This window comes from Entelurus aequoreus, linkage group LG11 (assembly GCF_033978785.1).
Source record: "Entelurus aequoreus isolate RoL-2023_Sb linkage group LG11, RoL_Eaeq_v1.1, whole genome shotgun sequence".
NCBI classification, from domain to species: domain Eukaryota; kingdom Metazoa; phylum Chordata; class Actinopteri; order Syngnathiformes; family Syngnathidae; genus Entelurus; species Entelurus aequoreus.
The window spans coordinates 42,896,233-42,920,201 of record NC_084741.1 but is presented as its reverse complement, the minus strand read 5'-3'; the positions used below and the strand labels follow the sequence as shown (position 1 = coordinate 42,920,201).

General features: G+C 38.3%; 1 protein-coding gene across 17 annotated transcripts in view; it reads left to right on the top strand.

Annotated features, from left to right (window-relative positions):
• The window catches only part of LOC133660156 (focal adhesion kinase 1-like), a 104,261-nt gene that overhangs the window by 18,603 nt on the left and 61,689 nt on the right, over nt 1-23,969 (top strand). For 13 of the 17 annotated variants that reach the window (XM_062063362.1, XM_062063357.1, XM_062063365.1 and 10 more), the window contains exons 3-6: nt 4,736-4,897; nt 18,642-18,928; nt 19,015-19,181; nt 23,328-23,415. In XM_062063362.1, coding sequence (XP_061919346.1) covers nt 4,759-4,897; nt 18,642-18,928; nt 19,015-19,181; nt 23,328-23,415 — 681 coding nt within the window. In that variant the 5' untranslated portion in view covers nt 4,736-4,758. Of the gene's footprint in view, nt 1-4,735; nt 4,898-9,806; nt 9,960-18,641; nt 18,929-19,014; nt 19,182-23,327; nt 23,416-23,969 lie in introns of all 17 variants that reach the window. The other 4 variants (XM_062063356.1, XM_062063361.1, XM_062063359.1 and 1 more) reach the window with 2 other exon arrangements.

Here is a 23,969-nt window from a genome sequence, read left to right as displayed (position 1 = left end):
AGAGGCAGGGTCAAAAAAAAGTTTAGGATATTTTGAATGAGCTGGCTAACCTACAGTCTTTCTGAATGAAATAGTCTGACATTCTCCATCAATTTTAATTTTATTAACTTTTTATGAACTTTACTATAAATTCCTCACAGGGCTGTTTTGAACTAGAATATAAATATCAAATCTACGAACTTGAATATAAATATTATAAATTATGAATACATTTTCCCAGGGGTACACTTTCCTCAAGAGAGCTTTATTTTTGAAAACCTCATGAAAACACATTTACACATAAGTGTATGATGCTGCAGGAAACCTCATGAAAACACATTTACACATAAGTGTATGATGCTGCAGGAAACCTCATGAAAACACCTTTACACATAAGTGTATGATGCTGCAGGAAACCTCATGAAAACCCATTTACACACACAAGTGTATGATGCTGCAGGTACTTAAAAATGTTACCGTGCTCCCACTGATGGGCTAACCTGGTGCAGAAAAGCAAATAAACAATAAGAAACAACTTGCAAAACCCAGTCCAGATTAGCAGCAGGTACAGTATAAAATCAGAGACAGTTCTTGTTTAGGAAAATGACCATACCCGCCTTCTCAGGCAGGATGCGTGAGCGTTCTGGACGGATAGTGTCTCCTGCTGTGGAAAATACATGTTCGCTGGGTGTGGAAGAAGCTTGAACGCATAAATAGGAGAAAGCGAGATCTGACAGCAAAGGATAAGTCTTTTGTTGGTTCCACCGGACCACCACCATGCAGCAGGGTCGTCAGACATAAGTATCGGTGGAACGTCCTGGTACATCTGCAGCTCTCTCTCCACTCGTTTCTTGATGGACATGGAGCTCTGTTATTTCACGGTTATTTCATTTTTTTTTGTAAAGTAAAGCCACACTTTCGACCGCCGACGCCCGCTATCCATGCTTGAGCTTGACTGACTCGCTCGGCTATGCTAACACTTCCGGCGGTGGGCGCTTCTTCGTTGGTGTTCAGCGGCTTCTTCTTCCAGTTCGGCGGACATATTTTTTTCCGGTCGGGGGACTGGTAATCGAAAATAGGAATCGAAATTTAAACTTTTGAACAATTCCGGGAGAATCGGAAAGTTAGTCCCGGTTCCAATCAATACTCGATACTCAATACCCAACCCTAATTATGATCCAGATTAAGAGGCTGTTCAAATTAAAAGTGCTTACAAAGTACAAGGAATAAGAATCTTGAGAAATACCTTTAACCTTATTGAAAACGATGAGATGGCGACTTGTCCAGGGTGTAGCCCGCCTTCTGCCCGAATGCAGCTGGGATAGGCTCCAGCACCCCCCGCGACCCTGACAGGGACAAGCGGTAAAAAATGGATGGATGGATATTGAAAACAAGAAATTCTTAATTTCAGTACGTTAATCATGACTGACTTAATTATCTATTGCAAGAACTGCTGTACTAATCATTCACTGAGGTAATTGTGTTACAAAAAGAAGACAGTAAGTGAAAGTATGTATTTGTAAATGCCCTGAAGTGGGAAAGAGGTAGAATTAAAGGCCTACTGAAATGAATTGTTTTTATTTAAACGGGGATAGCAGATCTATTCTATGTGTCATACTTGATCATTTCGCGATATTGCCATATTTTTGCTGAAAGGATTTAGTGGAGAACAACGACGATAAAGATCGCAACTTTTGGTATCTGACAAAAAAAAGCCTTGACCCTACCGGAAGTAGCGTGACGTAGTCAGTTGAACATTTCCGCAAAGTTCCCTATTGTTTACAGTGATGGCGGCCAGAAGTGAGAGCGATTCGGACCGAGAAAGCGACGATTTCCCCATTAATTTGAGCGAGGATGAAAGATTTGTGGATGAGGAAAGTGCAAGTGAAGGACTAGTGGGGAGTGGAAGCGATTCAGATAGGGAAGATGCTGTGAGCGGCGGGTGGGACCTGATATTCAGCAGGGAATGACTACAACAGTAAATAAACACAGGACATATATATACTCTATTAGCCACAACACAACCAGGCTTATATTTAATATGCCACAAATTAATCCCGCATAACAAACACCTAGGTGTTTGTTATGCTAGCTCCTAGCTCCTAGCTCATAGCTCCCGTCCATATAACCCGCCAATACAATTCAAACACCTGCACAACACACACAATCACTCAGCCCAAAGGACCGTTCACCTAACCCAAGGTTCATAAAGAAATTTAAAATTGCACTTTAGTAAACTAACCCGGCCGTATTGGCATGTGTTGCAATGTTAAGATTTCATCATTGATATATAAACTATCAGACTGCGTGGTCGGTAGTAGTGGGTTTCAGTTGGCCTTTAAATAAGCTTTGCTTCTTCCTTCTTTTTTTGGACATGTTGTAAAGAGAAATTATATGAAATGATGTAATGTATCATAATGTAAATGTGTTCATGTTCGAAATAAACTCAACTCAACTCAAATCTATTCGTACACCTAAAAACTTGATTTGTTTTCACCTGTCAATGTCTAAGTTGTCTGTTTGTATTTGTGTTTATCTTACGGTTTCCAAATAGCATTATTTTAGTTTTACTTATATTCAAGGATAGTCTGTTTTTGCCAAACCATTTCTCTGTAGAAACTCAAAATTAAGTAATTTTGCCTTAAATGTGAATGGAGCTAAGTTTAACATAGCAGGTCTGGAAAAAAAAGTTTTTTTCTGAAACTGCTGCACTTTGCTTGAAGTGCTGTAACTGACAAACCAACTGCTTTATATTTGTTATTAGTGTTAAGCATTGTAAAATGTATTTCGTCAGTGCATCCTCACAATGTGTGTGTGTCATATCAAAAGACTTGTGTATGTTGGCAATTATACCGACAGTCAGTTTTTAACCAGCAATTATGCTAAAAAACAGAACTCGTAAACATCATGACAACATCAACCATTGTTAGCCAGATGGTTATTTTTCATTTTTGCTGCTTGGGTAGATCGTAAGTTAACCGTGAAAACGGCAATTAAAAGAACAACGTGTGAAATGAGTACAGGAGGACACAGGCGTAAACCGGGTCAAAGGCTTAGAAGGCTGAAGTGTGCAAACAAGCGCATGTAGTATTGAAAGAAAAAAAATAAGCAGGGCTGCCAGTGAAAACAGACAAACACAGGATTGCATAATTTACAAATGACAAATGGGAAGTAAGATCAGAGGAAACCAAAGTAGAATAAATAGAAATGTTTTCAGTGCCAGGTGTTCCTTGTAAAGCCCTTGTGTGTGTGCGCGCGTGTGTGCGTGCATGCTTATGTGACGCCCGTTTATATAAGTTAGTTGGTAACCATATTGTACATTTTATGGTCTATTTCTGTTCCTATATGCCATCCCCTCCCAACACCACTCAAACACACACTTGTCTCTGCCCAGTACCACCTTTTCACACTGCAGCCTTCACTTAAGACATAGGAAAGTGTCTTCCCTTTGGGAATATTGTCAACACGCACACACTTGCTTTGTTTCCCATAAATCTCCCGCTCACATGCACGCTGTCACCGACATGTTTATCTGCATGCGCTCACTCTCGCTTTTGCATTTTTTCCTTGCGCTTAAACAAACACACACTCACTCTGTGGTGCACTCGCAGCTACAGCACTGCATTGCATGCACAGGCTACTTGTGTTCGGCTGCGGCAGCCTGCGATGGACAGCGATGTTGGGATCTATTTGCTACGGAACAGCGCCTGACTCAAACGTATCTCCCACATCATTTCCCTTCAACCCACTTCTGCAACATGATTTTGCCTTCATGGTCGTCTTATTCTGCTTGGCTTCACATTACCGCTTTGGTTGCTTCTGCTTCACTTCATTTTTCAGGTCTCCATCCTTTGATGTCATCTGGTGACATCAGACACCTGCTTGGTCTGTTTAACTCCTGCAGGCCCAGTGCATTGTGGGAAAGCTAAGCCTTTTTCTTGAACAACCCTTTTTATTCCCTCTTCTCATACTTTTTTTTAGATTCTGATTCTTTGCTCACCTCAGTCAGTCGCTCCCATCTACCTCTCCCTCACTATGCTCCACTTTTCTCTGCCCTTCTTTGCCCTATATTGGCATTCTTCTCTGATGCCAGCTTCTCTCTGCTTCATGCACTCAACCATACTGTTGTCTCCTTTTGGATAAGATCAAGGAATGACCAGACAAGCGTGGATGTTTTAGTCCTGCGATCTAATATTTGGTGCTGCGGGGAACCTGCTCTCTATGGATTTCACATCAAGGATCGATTATATGGATAAACAGCTGTTGCCTGAAGATCAACATTTTATATTTAGTGAGGTTTTTTTTTTTTACCTGAAGTGGAACAATTTTTCTCTAATGCAGGGAATGGGCTTGAGGCTGAGGATAATTTCACATGAATGTTGATGGTGTTTTCCTGGTCAAAGGTCATGCCATGTTGCGCCGGCCATCTGATCTATGTCAAGTCTCAAGGAGTAAGCATCAATCTTTTGATAAGCAGCCAATATCACAGCACTAAAGGATAATACCAAATTTTCTTCAGTGAGTTTTTGTCATGCTTGACCACTTGATGGATGCTACAGAAAATACATTGGCTCTATTCATGTATGGTATTAAACAATCTTCACCGGTCCTGGCCTGATTATTAAAGGTATTTTGCTACCGTAATGATGACAGCAGTGTAAACAGCGGCACATATCTTTGGTGGTTGTTCTTGGTGCATCTACTGTATATCAATCCTTTGAAAGGAATACTCAATCTGTAATGACCAAACGCTTAGGACACTGCAACGCCTAAGGCTCTATGCTGAATACGGTGGCCAGCAATTTAGTTTGGGCCAGGATTGGAACAGCACTCCCTACAGAACAAATGGAGAACAGTGGCTGCATCCCGCTCTGCTGGAACAAAGGAGCCTGCATCTATGCACAGCATCCATTACCAAGTACGTACTAAAGCTTATCCACAGCTTACATAAAGTTGATTACAATGAAATAGAACATTTGGGTATTTTATTTGTCTTTGAATACATTTAGATTGGATTTACTGTAAGTGGATCAGGTCGCACATTTTTATAAAGAACGAGCGCGTTGAATTGGACATCGTCATATTGGAATCAGGCATACTTTAAAATGTGTATAAAAATGGTTTTAATCAGATATCTGCCTGTGTAACTGCAGAGTAAATGGACATATTGGATATCAGATAACCTAATACATACACGCCATTACACACACAAAAAAAAGATCATTAATTGAGGTCTATACGCTGCATCAAGGTTGCATAAGCCATTAAATAGGAGGAGTAATGCTGAGGATACCTGCATTTAAGCTCAGTCCTAACCAAAGGTATAACGTAAAATGTCAGGTCGCCGACAGATGTTAACACTTTCTATAATAGTGTGTAGTTGTTTTTCTGTATTTGGGGCCTATTGACATGTTGTTTCAGGTGTTTGGTCAATTTAAACATATTAAAATAAGATATCATCCTGAGAACCAGCACTTGAAAACATGTGTTTTCGACTCGTTTGACTAAGTTCATCAGCTGCTTTGGAATTGCAATTCAATTCAACTTTATTGATGTCTTTGTTTTGACCAATAAGCTCACTTTGATAAATATTAGAAGAATGTTGACTCAAATGCAATGGTATATATCTCAACATTCTTCTGTTAGTTATCACGTTGATTGAACGTTCAATCACTTTGAAGGTTAACTCCTTACAGTGAGTTTAGATAATGAAAATTCTTACGTTTAATAACAGAAACGTTACCAAACTTAGTACAAGAAACATTGTTTTCTACATCAACACTAATTACAATCCCAAGTTAAAAGAGCCATATGTAATAATGTGGCCAGAAATGGTAATGTAATCACGGTCAAAATTCTGTAGTCTCCTCCCGCTCTATCGACTGGGCTACTCCATGGGAACTTCAATCTTCCACTGCCACTTACTAGGGGTTGAGGTGCTTGGACCATAGTAGCTGAATAGACAAGCGTTTTGTCATTAACAAATCTCTAATCAACACATTTTACACAGAAAATAGGCTATTTTCAGGAAGAAGTACGTCATGCCAGCGTACAATATCACAACAAATGGCAATCATATAGTTATTGTCTGTACCATCAGAAAACAAAGACTAAAACAAACTACAACCAACGCTAGCGATGGTTATACTGGTGAAAATAAGTGGAGCATGCTTAACAGCCTAATTTACGCTCAAAACTAAAGAGGAGACATTTTACCAAGGTATGCCTGTAGGCTACACGACTGAGAAATTATTTTATCATGTGATTTGGCTGTCTCCATATGTTTCATATTGCCATGATGACAGCCGTGCTAATGTTGGAACCCATTTCCTCTGCGTATCAGCATATTGAGAACGAAATAGGCACTGACACTACCCATATCCACAATGGTGTTATTTGTCGAAAATATATTTTGCCCTGTCAGTTCGAACACACATAGACATACGGGCACATTTTTCCCCTGTTAGCCTATATGTCGATGTGTCATGACCGGTTTAGCATGCTAAGCATTACACTAGGAGCTAAGCACCATCACACTAAGCATTCGTTGCACGAACATACTAGCTTTGTTAGACAAGATCATAGACTGTATTGGACAATATAGTTTACATACAAAATGTCCATATCCATTTATTACAAGTAATAAGAAAATTTAAATGCCTTACTTACCTATCAAGGAGGAAATTAGCAAGTTTAGCGTCAGATTAAAAAATATTCTCCGCCTTCAATCGTCTCCATCTTTCAAAGGCATCCCGATACAAATCCTCGTTTTGTTCCTTGCTTTGTCATTAATAAGTTAAGAATCGTAACGACGCCTTTTAGATTTACTAAGGTCTGACATGTTTAGTAACTTTACCAGTGGCAGTAGCCAGACGAAGAGGACGGTGCGTAACTGGCAACCTGGATGTAACACACTCACAGACTTTCTAATTGGTCAAACGGTGGAGGGTGGGACGTCGAAATTAAAACAATAAGTTTTCGGGGCTGTAAATCTAATTTTGATATGAGCATATCATGGCTGAACTACGGTTATCAGTTATAGAGGTATTCGAAAAGAACATTATTTATTAATGCCTTTTGACATATCAGGACCATTTAATGATGACTTGACATTACATTTTTTACATATGGTCCTTTTAAAACAATTATTTTGTATTGACATAACTTTACTGTCGATTTTGAGAAAAGTGGAATTGCATATTTGTTTTAACTTATCAAGTGTACCAAATACATCACAATAGACTCTTGCTGCTCAGTTTGTTTTAACCATGTTTAGTATTTAAATACTAAGACATTTACAATATTTTAATTGGAGTGCAGTGGACAATTTTTTGTTCTATTTCTTTCGTCAGAGTCAGAAATTTCAGAAAAATATTGCCCTGTTATGCAAAACTCAAATGTCCACTGCGGAGAACACTGGTTCTTAGGAGGAAATACAGTTTGTAAATACGTTTGGAATTGTGCAGCATAAATCCAGCTTTAGATGCATTGAAGTATAAAAGTATGACTCCAGAGCAGTCTCTTTCATATCATATCTGGACATAAAAAAACGATCAGAACTAGATATATAGTTTACCTGTACGGTATGGATCAGACACTTATATAATTAGTAGACATGTTTGCTTATATAAAACCGTTACCATGTGCTAATTCTTTTTTTTTCCTTTTGTTTGATGCTGAGGGGTGTCATATTGAACAACAGTTATTATATTTGCAAGCAGTGATTTTTATAAAATGTGTTCATTTGGTTGCAGCATTGTGTTTGGAAAGTTACATTTTTGGACTTGTTTGAAAAAACTATCTCTCATTAACATACACATTTGATATGTAGGTCATCTGTGATTAGCATATGTTTAAAAATATACCAAATATGAATCTTTATCTTTTCTGGACAGACAATCATCCTTTGGAAGAAGAAGTGAATGGCATGAGGAGTTTAGGAGAGGAAATTATGTGAGGATGAGAGAAAGATGAGAGGAAGGAAGGAAGCAAGGTGGTGCAATACGACAGAAGGATCAAATTTAGATGTAAAGGAAGGAACTAAAAGGTCTGTGAGTGACGGGGGGGAGATTAAACATTGTGGAGCTCCAGTTAAAAGGTTAAGTCTTGCATATGAAGAGTCAAAGGGAGAGGACGGGAAAGTCAGTACGACAGAAAGATGGATGTGACAAGGGAGCAACTGCAAAGAAGTGAAATGTATGGTTAGGACACACGTTAAGGCCAAGAAGAGGCTCCCCCAGGGTTGTGCCAGTAACCCAGATAGCAATTAGATAAGAAGAGAAACCATCTCACTGCTGCTGTTACAGGCCAAAGCTGAACTCCGGCCCTTTGTGGTTTAACCGGCTTACTGTCAGTCAGTGGAACCCCACAGAGAAAATGGGGCAGTAGGACTGGCAGCCGCTTGCCGCTCTTCTGACTGACTGCGTTGGTTGGTTAGTTGATTTGATTCTTTTATTTTCTCAGCAAGTATGTGAAGCCGTGCATTTGTGGGTTTGGTGCACTTGTGTAGACAATATGAAAGGAGTACTGTTTCCAACATCTAGTCTATAGTTTGTAACATAATTAAAATTCTATCAAGTACCATAACACCATCCACTTTGTTGATTGTGCAAGATAATGAGCCGCTAAATAAGGTTGAACATTTGGCATTTGAAAAAAGTATTAGAGAAAGATATCCACCATATTATGTTATCGTTTTTGTAACGGTTCATATCTGTCAACATTTTTGTCTCATATGTCAGTTATTGTAAGTTTTTATTTTTATTTTTTTTCATCAGGGAAAAAAAGATTGTGGACAATAACTATAAAGACAGTTATCCGTCAATGAAATTAACACTGCCTGGAACAAATGTCTATCTCATTATTATTTCTAAATGGAACAATTGAATTTGGCCTTAGATATTTCGCTGTAATGTCCCCTCTGCATGTTTAAAGAAATATTTTGAGAATGAGAGCTACAGTAGACTGTTTTATTTTGTACTGAGTTTGTTTGGAATGTTTCAAGGATATGATTGAATCTGAACATAAGTAGACAACTCTGTTTTTGGTGATTTTCAGAAACAAACTTGGCACAGAGTATGGCCCGAATATACTTTAAATGTTTTTAATGTACTATACTGTACTGTTATTGTGTGATAAAGTAGTAGCAGCTGCATGGTTTGTGCACATGTGTGTCAGTTTTATAGAAGCATTCTGTTCTCAATAGGCCTAAAGTGGTACCTCAATTTACAAGTACCTTCATTTACGAGTAATTTCAGATACAAGCTTTTGTTATGCTTTAAGTTGTGAGCATACCTTGAGTTATGATCATTTTCGCTATTTGTTGAAGTAATATACAACACGTTGCTGTTTAAGCAATGAAGAGTTAATGTATTGTTACATTGTTGTTCATACTTTATGTACACAAGAAACAAACATAACTTTTGATTTGACGGTTGACGTGCGCATGTGAGCCCACTCAAAGATCGACATCCTGCCCTCCAACCATCAAAACTAAGAAAGTTTGTACGAAGGAGGAGAAGCGGACGACCAAATCAGATAGACCATTATAAATATTCCCTACCATCCTTTGAGCAGTCAACCCAGCAAGTCAAGCCCCACCCATAGTGTCAGTCCGCATCACACAAGCTGCAGTGAGCCTCTGCGCATGCGGCCACAAACGACCATTATTATTCATAAAAATATCGAAAAGCTGCAGAAGCTGTGTTTCAATTGGTTTTGTCTACTCCTGACCAAAACAACTGGATGGTTGAGCATACGTTTTGGTACAAAAACAAACATATTGTTTATTGTGTTGTCCGAAGTAACTTCTCTGGTCCGTCCCTCAGAAACGTCAGACCTGGTTTTGCCAGATGCCACAAGAGAAACACGCAGCAGCTCTATGAAAACAAATAGCTTATAATAAATGGATAATACACGGACTTGGCAACACTGGACAAAGAAGCAGCCTGAGGGGGTCCCGCATTAGTCCACTCCCTAAGGTAAATTATGTTTAATATAATTACATTATTATATAAAACTACTATAGTTGTTCGTAGTAGACACTATTGTAATTGTTTTCAAACAGTGTTATCTAAAAGTGGGCAGCACGGTGGAAAAGGGGTTGGTGCATGTGCCTCACAATACGAAGGTCCTGGGTTCAATCTTGGGCCTGGGATCTTCCTGTGTGGAGTTTGCATGTTCTCCCCGTGACTGCATGGGTTCCCACCGGGTACTCAGGCTTCCTCCCACCTCCAAAGACATGCACCTGGGGATAGGTTGATTGGCAACACTAAATTGGCCCTAGTGTGTGAATTTGAGCATGAATGTTGTCTATCTGTGTTGGCCCGGCGATGAAGTGGCAACTTGTCTAGGGTGTACACCGCCTTCCGCCCGAATGCAGCTGAGATAGGCTCCAGCACCCCCCGCGACCCCAAAAAAAGGGACAAGCGATAGAAAATGGATGGATGGATGGATTATCTAAAAGTTAGTTGTTTTTTGAAAAGGCATGCTACATGGTAAAGTTGTGGTGCTTCGGGAGGGCGAAGCACAGATTTCTAGGGGCATAGCTGCTTTGAGATACAGGTGTTTTGAGTTACTAGCTTGGTTGTGGAACGAATCATTCTCCTAAGTTGAGATACCATTCTACATAGAAGTCACATATACAACTTCAGAAAATGATAGGATTTAATAAAAAATCTGAATCGGGCATCATACCATGCGGTGTGAACGTAGCTTATGTCTCGCTTTGCATGAAGGTGTTCAGAGTGCTGACCAGCAAACAACAGGCAGTACTTAGACACAAAAGCAGTAATTTTCTTTCATTGCTTCTATAGTCAAGTGTTTCAAGTCTTCCTGTGAAAATGATTAGATAATGCAGATCAATTTCAGGCAGAAGCTGTGAAAATTTAAATTATGTTTACAGTTTACAAAATGAGTTAAAAACAATAAAGGGACTGATTCATTTTAGTTGCATCTCGGATGTTCGCTTGGAACTGTCAGTATATTGGAGCATAGATGCTGTGGTAATCGGTTTGAGGCCTGCTGGAATTTCCAGAAAAGTCCAAAGTAAAAGGAAAAACGTTCTATCTATCTATCCGTTTTCTTTACCGCTTGTAACCCAGTGGTTACCGGTGATCCTGAGCCTATCCTGTCTGACTTTTGGAGAGAGGTGGGGAAACCCTGGACTGGTCAGCAGTCAATCATAGGAGACACATTCAAATCTATGGACAATTAAGCATTTTCATTCAGCCAAGTGTGCTTTTTTTTGGGCTGTGGGAAGAAGTAGCAATTAAATTTAATTCACTAGGATGGATTTTAAAACAGTCTATCAAAGCAAACATGTGGAAGTCGATGGTGTGTGAATGTTCCTACCTGCAGAGAATTACAAAGCTTTTATTACACAAGACACTACTTTTTTCTGCTTTAGTTACAATGAAGGAGGCTTGGAAAGGTCAATGAACACCAGTATGTGCCCAACATTTTTATAATGCTCTCCACGCTCACTTCAGGCTGTCAGAGGGAGATTGAAAGTGCCACCTTAGCGGTCCTTTCGTTGAGAGTAGAGGAAAAACATAGTGCAGCCTTCACCCATACAAACACTCTGTCTGTCTAAGTCTCCTACTGCTTGAGAATTCATTTACTTAAAATCACCTGATTTCTGTCGAACTGTGGGTCTATTAGAGCCTTCTAAAAGGACCTTGTGTCAGTGTTTTTTCCGGCCTGACATTGACTCATTTGCTGACCGGCCAGCTGGTTGGCTGTATGAAACACACACACACACACACACACACACACACACACACACACACACACACACACACACGCACACACACACACACACACACACACACACACACACACACACACACACACACACACACACACACACACACACACACTCAGAAACGCTAGAGTCATGCAGTGTGTGTTCAGGGTGTTTAAGTGCATATGCAAAAACACATTTCCCTACTCTCAGTACTATGCCTGTAATGAATATGGATATTCACATTTTTCAAACTGTCACTTCAAGCCCATTCATTATCTTTGATTATTCCACAAGCCAGTCACTATACAAACTACAAACACTGCACTCCTAGCACATTATAATAATACAAATGAAAGACGTTCTGGGAGCAAGAAAAACATTTAGTATTACAAAAGATAAAATGTAGGGATGGGCGTCTCTGGTCTCTACCCAACAGGATAGGATATACATCTCGATTCACAAGCAACGTTCTGATATTAGATAGGATGAGATACGATTTACGTCCTGCTCACAACACATCATGATTCAAATATGCCTACTCAACGCTGATTTGATTTCGCCGTTTCGAATTAGTTACAAGGTTGGTTGTGCTTCCAGTGTATTTGGCAGCAGCATGGCACGTTTAGCAAATAACTTTAGTTTTATCAAGATACCCGCTTCTCCTGTAACACCCATAGTGTTGCCCAACATTCGATATTAAAGGTTGAGGTGAATGTGTATCAGTTCAGCAACACTTGCCTTGTCATTGTTGTTACATATGCGGGCCTACCCAAAATTATTGTCAAGCCAATTAAAAGAATGTTAAAAAATGCAATTTACAAAATTATGTGTTTTATTTTTTGTAGACCTGTCAAATTATACATTTTTCAATCAGAATATTTACACATTTAAATTTGGATTAATCATGAGTAGGAATGAAACGGTATGCAAATTTAATATGAGTGTACTCGTAATCCTCCGTGTATTGAACGATCACTCTGTTCTAAGAGAGCACAGCCTGTAGGTCCAATGTGCACAATTCAATATCTTAGACAGTAATGTGTTTATGGTTTGGATTGGAGTATGTCGTTTCTTAATGGGGACATATGTTAATTTCTCTTGTTTTCATGTTAGCGTTTAAGCCAGCCAGCTGGCGCCAGTCAGTCCGTGAGTTTATCATTGTGCATTTATCAATGACGGTTTTTAGATCATTTTAATTTAAAACAGTTATACTAATCATCTGGAGTTTTACCGCAGTAATCATTAATACCGTTTATCATTACATCCCTAGTCATGATTAATCACAGGTTATTACTCACTTACACTTGCATCATTTATTTGCTCAAAACAATTTTATCTAAAGTCCTGTCTGGGTATACTTTGAAGTCTGTAGATGAACTTCACAATGCTCTTCAACAGATGCCAAACAATAAAGCACCAGGGCCTGATGGGTTCCCTGTGGAGTTCTACAAAACATTCTGGTCACTGCTAGCTCCGATATTTACAAAAATGGCTTTAGAGATTAAAAAAAACTCATTCCTTCCTCCAAATATGAACTCTGCCACTATCAGTCTCTTGCTAAAACCTGATAAAGACCCAACATTTCCATCCAGTTACCGGCCAATCTCCCTGATTAATGCTGATCTTAAAATTATCTGCAAAGTATTAGCTCAAAGATTAGAAAAAGTCACTCCATATATAGTACATCCTGATCAAACAGGTTTCATCAAAGAGAGACAATCGTCCAACAATGTTCGCCGTCTACTCAATGTGATAGACTATTCTGTTATTCATAATCTAAAAACAGCTGTTGTTTCCTTAGATGCTGAAAAAGCATTTGATAGAGTGAATTGGAATTTTCTTCTAGCTACTCTACATAAATTTGGATTTGGAGACTCATTTATAGCATGGATTAAGGTCCTATATAGTTTCCCTACAGCTTCGGTTAGAACGAACAGCCAAATCTCTCCAAAGTTTCATCTTATGAGGGGCACTAGGCAAGGGTTCCCCTTTCTCCGTCACTGTTTGCTATATTTATTGAACCTCTTGCAACCGCAATTCGACAGCATGCAAATATTAAAGGCATCCATACCGCAACCGTTCATCATAAAATAAGCCTTTATGCTGATGATGTATTACTTTTCTTACAAAATCCACATTCTTCTCTTCAAGATACAATTTCATTCATTAATAAATTCAGTTCTATTTCAGATTACTCCATCAACTGGTCCAAATCTACTTTGTTATCAATTAATTTTTACTTTCAGAGCACCTCATCGATTCCACTGCACAAAGGGAACATTAAATACCTGGGTATCAATATTTTCTCCACATTGTCAGATCTGAATTGCTTGAATTACTCCCCAATCTTAAAATCGATTGAGGATGATCTGGCGCGTTGGAAGACACTGCCCATCTCACTTATGGGAAGGGTTTCTACCGTGAAAATTATGGTCTTGCCTAGGGTTAATTATCTATTTTCAATGATTCCAACCAAACCTTCTCAAATCTGGTTTAAATCACTAGACTCACACATCAATCAGTTTCTTTGGAAAAGTAAACCAGCAGGAATCAGCCTTAAAACTTAACAAAAACCCAAAGAATATGGGGGTCTAGAACTCACAAACTTTTCCTATTACTTCCTTGCAAATAAACTACAATATATATTAAAATGGATCAATCCCACTTTATTAGATAATTTATGGTTAGAGATTGAACAATCACTCAGCCAGGAGATCCCAATTTGTAACTTGCCCTTTATTAGCCAAATTCTCCGAAAACACAACTGCTTTAAAAGTATTAATACACGCACTACCTTAACAGCTTGGTGGGAATTTTTTTAAATAACTGGGTCCCCGCTCACTCCCTGCCAATTTACGCCTATTTGGAATAATCCTGATTTTCTGTTTAACAAGAAACCATTGAACTTTCCAACATGGTATGATAAGGGAGTCAGATGCCTTGGGGATATCATCAATGGAAACAGTTGTATCTCTTTTAAAAGTTTAATAACACAATATGCAAGGTAAAGGAGCATGTATAATCAAAATAAATTATGTGATTAATCTGCGTATGTACATACATGATTAATGTAATATTTTGTGTGATAAATCACATTACTTAATCTATCTGTCATTATTTTTGACAGTCTTAATTTTTTGTTATGTATTTCTATCTGAAATAGTTTGATACAAGGTAAACCGCAGCCTAAACCCCAGCAATTTAAAGCTGCTGTACTGATTCATTCTTTTCTCGAATGCAAACGGTCATTTTCCCGAACAAAGTAGACCTGGAAAAAGCTTGAAATGTTATGAAATAATTAATTTATATTACAATATGCAAACAATTTTTGCATAATTATACCTTTTCAAACATATACTCAAATAATATGTTTATTATCTATTATTTGCCATGCTGGATGATTTTGTGAGGATAAACAAAATGTTCAACACGTGACACATTACATAATAAAACATGTTTTCATTGGTCACTTAAATATGCAGAGTTGACAAAATATGGAGGAGAATAGAGAGATCAGATTAAAAGTTCCAACTGATCAGCAATAAAGCTTATGTCGAGATATCAACATTCTGTCAGTGTCATTACCCTGCTTTGCGTTTTGCATATTAGTGCAGCAAGTGAAGGCAGCGATCGGACTCAAAGGGTCTTCTCTGCTCATGATTTGAGTCATTGATGCAGTGACCTCGTCACTGCTCTTTGCAATCCATCTTTGTCACCGATTTTTTTATCTGCTTACCACTCAGGTTTGGTCTGTGTTTTGTGATAGCTTTACTAATTGACCATTTAACTTGTTTTCAACACTAAATTGACTCTAGTGTGTGAGTGTGAGTGTGAATGTTGTCTCTCTATCTGTGTTGGCCCTGCGATGAGGTGGCGACTTGTCCAGGATGTACCCCGCCTTCCACTCGAATGCAGCTGAGATAGGCACCAGCACCCCCCGCGACACCAAAAGGGACAAGCGGTAGAAAATGGATAGATGGATGGATGTCTTATACTGTATACATCATCCGGCGTTGAACATTATAGACCATATACACGTATTATCAGATTACCTGTACACAACTCTAGATTTATTATTTTTTATTATTAACTAAAACACCTATTCTTCTTTCATTTAGACGATAGAGGCACCAACACAATATAAAACAGGAGTGTCAAACTCATTTTAGCTCAACTTCAGATTGTTTTCTTTGTTTAAAAATAGAACAAGCACATTCTGAAAATGAATAAATCATAATGTTGTTGTTGGGGTTTTTTTACACTTACATGTTGCGTTTAATAGTATTCTATCTTCATTTGTCGTTATTCACACTTTCTGATTTAATGATGTGATACTATTCATCAGTCAAATAGATGCAATTGAGTCTGGCAGTGTTTTAAAATGCTCCCATTGGTGTTAATTCTTAATCTATCAGAAAATGAAATAAATAGTAATATCAAAATTAAATTACTGGATGTTGTTAATGTAATTTTTCTCATTTTCCTAAACTGATGTACTAATAGCATGTGGATTATTCTGTACATATGTAGCATCTTCTACAACAAAACTTGTGAATTTAGACTAATTTTATTAATCACACATAAACTTACAAGGGAATACATATTATTTCAGCATATTTATGTGCGCCCAGACAATGTGTCCTCAGTCATAAGTACAACATGACATGTACAGATTATCAAAAGCATTTATTTGGGTAGAAATGTCACAGGTCACATTACCAACAACATTTTGACAATCAAGGCATGAATACAACAGTCCACATTTTGTATACTATCACTAATAAGCACCGTGAGTATGTAGTGTCCAAACACAAAAGTGTCGCCACACGGCACATAGCTACGCCCCTATCGAAGTCATGCTCGCTCTCATGGAAGCAGCTGTCGAATTGCTATTGCGACATCCACTGGATACATTTAAAACAGCAATTTCTTTCATAAAAAAAATTCCAGCTCATTTTTATACTTAGCAAACTCATCTCGCGGGCTGGATCAGTTCTGGACATACAGAACAGCATCATCGGCATACATTTGACAGGTGACATTTGAAGGACAACAACTTGGCAGATCATTTATAAACAAACTGAAAAGCAGTGGACCCAGCACTGACACCTGCAGTACACCAAGATTGTTGTTACGTGATGTTGATTTAATGTTCTGTATCCTAACACACTGTGATCTTGCATATATGTCTGATTCAATCCACCTACATGGGTAAATGTTAAAACTAGACAGTTTAGTCAACAATATCTTGTGGTTAATTATGTCAAACACTTTTCTAAGATCGACAAAAACAGCACAAGAGACAAGGCCTGCATCCAGCTTTGATTTTCTGTTTTCCAGAAAGAAGCAAACAGCCGTGTCAGTAGTGTCGTGTTTTCTAAAGCCAAATTGTTGTTAACATGATCTACAATTTGCTCCGCTACCAATTTCTGGAAGTATGCTTATTGGTCTAGTTGCTGGGTATTGCAGGATTACCTGATATAAAGATTGTTGTAATGACAGAGCACTTCCAGCATTCAGGGAAGGAACTTTCAGTTATGGATTTATTCATAACAGTAGTTAAGGGTACTATAAAATATTGTTTGTGATATTTTATAAATGTTACTTACATCCATACAAAATACATGTTTGGCTTTAGATCTTTTGAGACCACACATAGCTTTATCAACTTGTGACTATGACACTACGCACAAATTAAGAAAGGGTTTGTGAATTGGTTCAGTGGTATCGGTGGATGGTATTGTACCTGAGGGCAGTTGCTTCACGTCAGATCTTCAACTGAGTTTATAAAATAGTTGTTCAAAGTTGTTGCAATGTCCCTTCGATCTTAGCTGACTTTCTCCTCTAGCTGTAACTCCCTAATTTATCTATGCACTATACTTTTTCCCATCAGTTTTTTTTATATTTCTCCAGATCTCTTACTTTTTGATTGATTGAGACTTTTATTAGTAGGTTGCACAGTGAAGTACATATTCCGTACAATTGACCACTAAATGGTAACACCCGAATAAGTTTTTCAACTTGTTTAAGTCGGGGTCCACTTAAATTGATTCATGATACAGATATATACTATCATATATACTATCATCATAATACAGTCATCACACAAGATAATCACAATGAATTATTTACATTATTTACAATCAGGGGTGTGGAGGGGGGGGGGTAGGATATGGACATCAAGTAGTGGACAGAGAGAGAGAGAGAGAGAGAGAGAGAGAGAGAGAGAGAGAGAGAGAGAGATCAGAAGGCATAAGAAAAAGTATCTGCATTTGATTGTTTACATTTGATTAATAGCAATCCGGGGAGGGTGTTAGTTTAGGGTTGTAGCTGCCTGGAGGTGAACTTTTATTGCGGTTTTGAAGGAGGATAGATACTCATTTCCTTTTGCAGTACTAATAATGTTAAGAAAAAAGTTAGCTTTTCTAAGTCGAATCTCCTTTACCACCTTATTTTTAAGAGAAGTAAATGTCTGTCTATCATTCACCCTTTTTGTTTTGAGTGATATTTTAAGAGCATCATCTTTTTTTTTTCAATAATGTCTGTACGGTTTCATTTATCCACGGGAGATGATTATTTTTGATGGTTTTGCTTTAGTTTTTCTGGTAAATGCAGACACTGTGTCTTGGATAACAGTTGTGAATACATTAGTTATCACTGACATAATTATGGGTGAAAAAATGATCCCAACTGATATTGTTTTATTTTACAATGAAGGGTTTGTAAATCGAGGTTCCACACTATTTCTATAGCATCAATTTGGATTAAATAAACTCTGCTTATTCCTACTTTTCAACTAAACTTTTCAGACAGGTTAAATTTTGCAGGTGTAAAAATTGGATCAGGAGCAAATAAGTTCGCATTTAGAGATTCACAAAGTCTCATTTGAACCTCTGTCTTCTCTGTTTCTCTACAGAATATGACAGCCAGTTAGCCCCGCTAAGAAAATCTGAGTCAGGCATGGCAACGTCTTCCTACTTGGAGCCAAACCTCAAACACTCTGCAGCAGGTGGGTGTGGGGTTAAATCCCGGTCCGGGGTGGCCGGCATTTCTGGTGTTGGTACCAGTGGCTCTGCTGGTGGTGTTGAGCGGACACCGGGTTCTATGGATCGGGTTCTGAAGATTTTCCACTATTTTGAGACAAACAGTGAACCAAGCACCTGGGCGAGTAATATAAGACATGGAGATGCTACTGATGTCAGGGTATGTTACAACTTTGAAGTTTGTTTGTACATCATACCCTTTTGCCCTTCACATTGTTCTTTATCCATCCCCCTTTGGTGCTACAGGGAGTCATCCAAAAGATAGCGGAAATCCACAAATTGCGCTGTGTCACTTCACTTGGCCTCCGTTTAACCCATTTGCACACGGACGCACGCCATTGGTTACATCCTGACTTGGGAGTCTCTCATGTCAGGGAGAAATATGAGAAACAGCACCCACAGGAAGAGTGGAGGTAATATTGCAGCAGTGTTTTGGCTTGTTGCTTCAAGCTTGATTGTCCAAATATAGAGATACAATGGAGACAATCAGGCTAATTAGCATTCTGCTGTTTTATAATTAGCTTAAAAGTCGGAATAGGACAGGCTTCAGCCACCCTCGCGACCCCGAGACGGACAAGCGGTGGAAAATGGATGGATGGATGGGACCTATGATGATTTTATTCTACATTAAAAACACTTCCTGTGGTCTAGAAAATATGAATTTGATATGCTTTGGTGTACATTTTGCTTTAATATCACTTTTTCACCGCAATTTTTTTTTCCAGATACAGTCAAAAATAAACTTCATAAACAATTTGCCTTGTTCACACTGCAGGTCAATTCCCTTATTTTTGTCTATGTGTGACCTGTATCAGAATGCAGTCTGAACGCATTCGATACATCCGATTTCCAGTGTATCCACATACGAAAGAGGCTTGGGTCAGAACACATCATCAAATAGTCCATCCATCCATTTTCTACCGCTTATTCCCTTCGGGGTCGCGGGGGGCGCTGGAGCCTATCTCAGCTACAATCGGGCGGAAGGCGGGGTACACCCTGGACAAGTCGCCACCTCATCGCAGGGCATCATCAAATAGTTATTCGCTAAAATAGACGTTTGCAAAATAAATAGCTGACAAATGAGCGTAAAACAGGCGAAAGTAACATGTAATATGGAACACTCACGTGAGTGTTCCACCACTCCTGACTCAGACCGCTCACCAACACGCTCTTCGGAGCAGACATCAAAGTAAATGTTCCACAAACTGCGAGAGTGAAAATGCTTGCCCTCTTCCTTCTTAATCTTCTGCGCGCAAAAATTTGGTTCAGGAAACGTTGTCTTTATTTGCACAAAATCCTTGTAATTGCCATCAATGCGCCAGGACTGAGACCTACTAGAATTGGAGCCATGTTTACTTCTATAAACACTGAAGCATGTGTGACATCATGACGTCATGTCTGCAAGTGCGTTCACATTAGATATAGTATTTTTTTAAATTGTAAACGACTAAATTAAAAGATTGGATTTGACAAATAAATCAGAATTGGACATCCTACCCTGCAGTGTGTACGAAGTCGTAGATTCACCCGGTCACAACATTAGGTACACCTGTACACTTGCTGATCAATTCAGACTAAAAAAAAATGATGCTTTGAGCAGCATTTATGTCACTGCCTGTTGCACGTCAATGTTATTATGTTCATTCTAAGATTAGATGAAAATAAAGCTTTATCATACTTTTTTGTGTTTTCTCATAGCCATGTAACAAATTTGGCCCTCTACCTCCCTCTGGTTGAGAGTTTGACTAATGTCTAAATAAGCCAAATGCATAAACTTTATGATTTGACGCTTTCACATTGTTTAACATGCATATCCAACATTGTAACAACATTTATAAAACAGAAAATAATACATTTGTCATAGGTACTCTTTAAGGAAGCAAATTCAGGCCACCTATTTGAGAAAACCCACTCAAAAGCATGAGAAACAATACATGAAAATAACTGCTTAATCTGGCGTGTGTAAAAAGTGGTAGTGAAAGTGTTGTGTATTTATTATCATCTTTCATGTGATTTATATATTTTTTGTCCTTTTCATCTTGCAAATTATTAGATGAATTGAGTCATTGGTGACTTAATTGACGTCATTATTCTTATGATGTTCCTACAGTGTTTTGAGGAAGTGACCTAGGGTGTTATTTTTGGAAAGATGTGGTTTTATTTGCCTCACGTTAGCATATCCAACCATTTTTAACCAATGTTTACTTCATAAGTGAACTGAGGCATCTTCATTTGGCTACATCATAGTATGACTTATAGTAAACTGCACTCAAATCTGTATAAAGTTAAAAACAAAACAAAACAAAAACACGTTTTTCAAATTGTTCATGTGAAGCAGAAGAGCAGTGCCTTAGAGGGCGGAAAAGCTGCAAGCCCACAAGAGTCGAGCTATTGTTAGATCAGCAGCAGCAGCAGCAGCAGCCGCAGCCCAAGGGATGGACTGACTCTATCACACTCCTCTATATCTCCCTTTGCTTGCGTTCCCTCCGTCTGTCTCATGTGGCCACACTTAGCATTTTCCACTTTGATCTCACTCTGCGTCGTCTTTTTTCATCTCCCGCATCTTTGTTTTTTTTCTTTGGATCTCTGCTTTTCAACATGTCTAATTTTTCTCTCTTCCACCTTGTGCTTCATTCATTATTGAACAAAGTTGTTTTATTCATTTTGTTCTCTTCCTTGATTTTCTCTGTTATCTGTTTGTAGGCTTGCAGCATCCCCACTCACCACTGTCCTGACCCAGTTCCTTCCATTGTAGCCACCGCTTAGTGTCACTCATGCAGTGATGTCACAATGACTTCTTAGCTTTTTATAAACTAAACTGCTTCAGAATAGCAATAATCACATTATGCTTTATAAATTAAAATTCAAGCATTTTACGGTCAAAAGACCACATGCCGTTCTGTTATGAGAGGGTAGTGCCTTTTTTTGGTGATATACTCCCACCTTCCTACTGAGATGATTAAAACGTACTGAAATGAGTGGTTGTCTATGATAATTACCTTGAAATGTCCAATAAATATATCCATTATTATTAGAATGTAGCAGTTAGTGCTATCAAAGTATGCAATCAGATAAATTACAGGATTATTGTGGATTTATTTTGATTAATCACAATTAAATATATTTCATTTTTTATCTGTATTAACAGTGTTTCATTCATTGAAGACTCAAGAAAAAAGAGATTATACAATATAATTGAAACCCTTTATTGTCATTGTCATCATAGATCAACCGATATGTTTTTTTCAGGACCGATACCGATTATTAGTAGTCAAGGAGGCCAATAACCAATATTTGGAGCTAATATATATTTGCAGTAAAAGTTACAGTAGTTAAACATGAATAGTATATGTCAGTAAACAGCTGGACAAGGCTATAAGTAGTTGTTTTTTTTACAATATTTTTGGGGAAATGTTGGACCAGTAGCGACCTAATGTTTTATGAGGCTATAATGTGGTTAATTTAGCACCAAAAAACATCAGGGGATTTCATAAACATCTTTATTATGTCTGTCTAATCCTGTAGGTCAGAGAAGCATCAACATTCGCATTTCAAAATATGGGAAATCTCCTGGTAAAATTGGTCAAAAAGTATATGGGATTTCTCTACATCACAATAACCCGCAATCTACTTAATTTTATACACTTTTATAGCAGTTTATGGATTTAATACATTGTAAGGTTTCCTCTTGAGTACCTCTGAAATATTGCGAACATTTAAATAAAATCAATTCTGGGATCCTTCACGTAGCTTAAAGAGGAGACATTTTTCAAGCTGGGTGACATAATTTCTTCTGAATGTTAAAGAAGGAATACGAATGTTTGAGCTGCTGCCTGCTCCTCTTTACTTATATAGTAAGGGCATGATTTACTAAGATCCAAACACCATGCGGTAAACAGAATGAGCAAGCTATAAAATAGTGTGTACTATTATTGTATCTGCTGATGTAGTTCTGTTGTAGTTGCAAAAAACAAAAATAAACAGATAAAAAGAGGCCGATAGGATATACGTCAAAATGCCAAATATCGGCGCCTATATTCGGCCCGACCAATAATTGGTCGATCTCTATCGAAAATATAAATAGTCATAAAAACAGTCACACATTCCCTCACATAGACAAATATTGCACGTTATCATATTGCACTTAACGTGTTTATCAAACACCTTTAACATGTTAAACCAAAAAAAATTCTATTTTTTCTGAACAAACATTTATATACATTAATATTGTCCTGTTTAATTATTAATGTGGTGTTTTAAACTGTAAGTGCTATAGTAATTCATGTTGGGGGACTGTTCAATCGTGTTTTTTTGGGTTTGTTTTACTCAAATGTCCTGTCGAGGGCCAACTGTCAGCTTCCACGTGACAAGTCTGACTTTGGTTTGTGTAGTTTAGGCCGTAGTATATAATGGTTGAATGAAATGTAATCTCTCTGTGAAAATGAGTCATCGTCTCAGAGATATTGAATCGGGATTCTACAGGCGTATTCATTTTGCCTGTGTGTGGAAAAATTTAAAAAATGATGAACTGTAATTAACTTTATCTCTGCCATTTTCAGGTACGAGCTGCGGATGCGCTACTTTCCGAAAGGTTACCTCAGTCATTTCTCGGAAGACAAACCCTCGCTCAACTACCTCTATCACCAGGTGCGACAACACAATAGAAGAAGAGAAAAATACTAGATCACAAATATATAGTAACTAAGGGCCCTATTCTCCCATGTAATAAAGTTAAAAAAGGTGCGCGACTGTGCGGATTATGCCTGCAACGCATTCTCCCCTTTAACTTAAAGGCCTACTGAAACCCACTACTACCGACCACGCAGTCTGATAGTTTATATATCAATGATGAAATCTTAACATTATAACACATGCCAATACGGCCGGGTTAACTTATAAAGTGACATTTTAAATTTGCCGCTAAACTTCCGGTTCGAAACGCCTCTGAGGATGACGTATGCGTGTGACGTAGCCCGGCGAACACGGGTATGCCTTCCACATTGAAGCCGATACGAAAAAGCTCTGTTTTCATTTCATAATTCCACAGTATTCTGGACATCTGTGTTCGTGAATCTGTTTCAATCATGTTCATTGCATTATGGAGAAGGAAGCCGAGCAAGCAAAGAAGAAAGTTGTCGCTGCGAAATGGACGTATTTTTCGAACGTAGTCAGCCACAACAGTACACAGCCGGCGCTTCTTT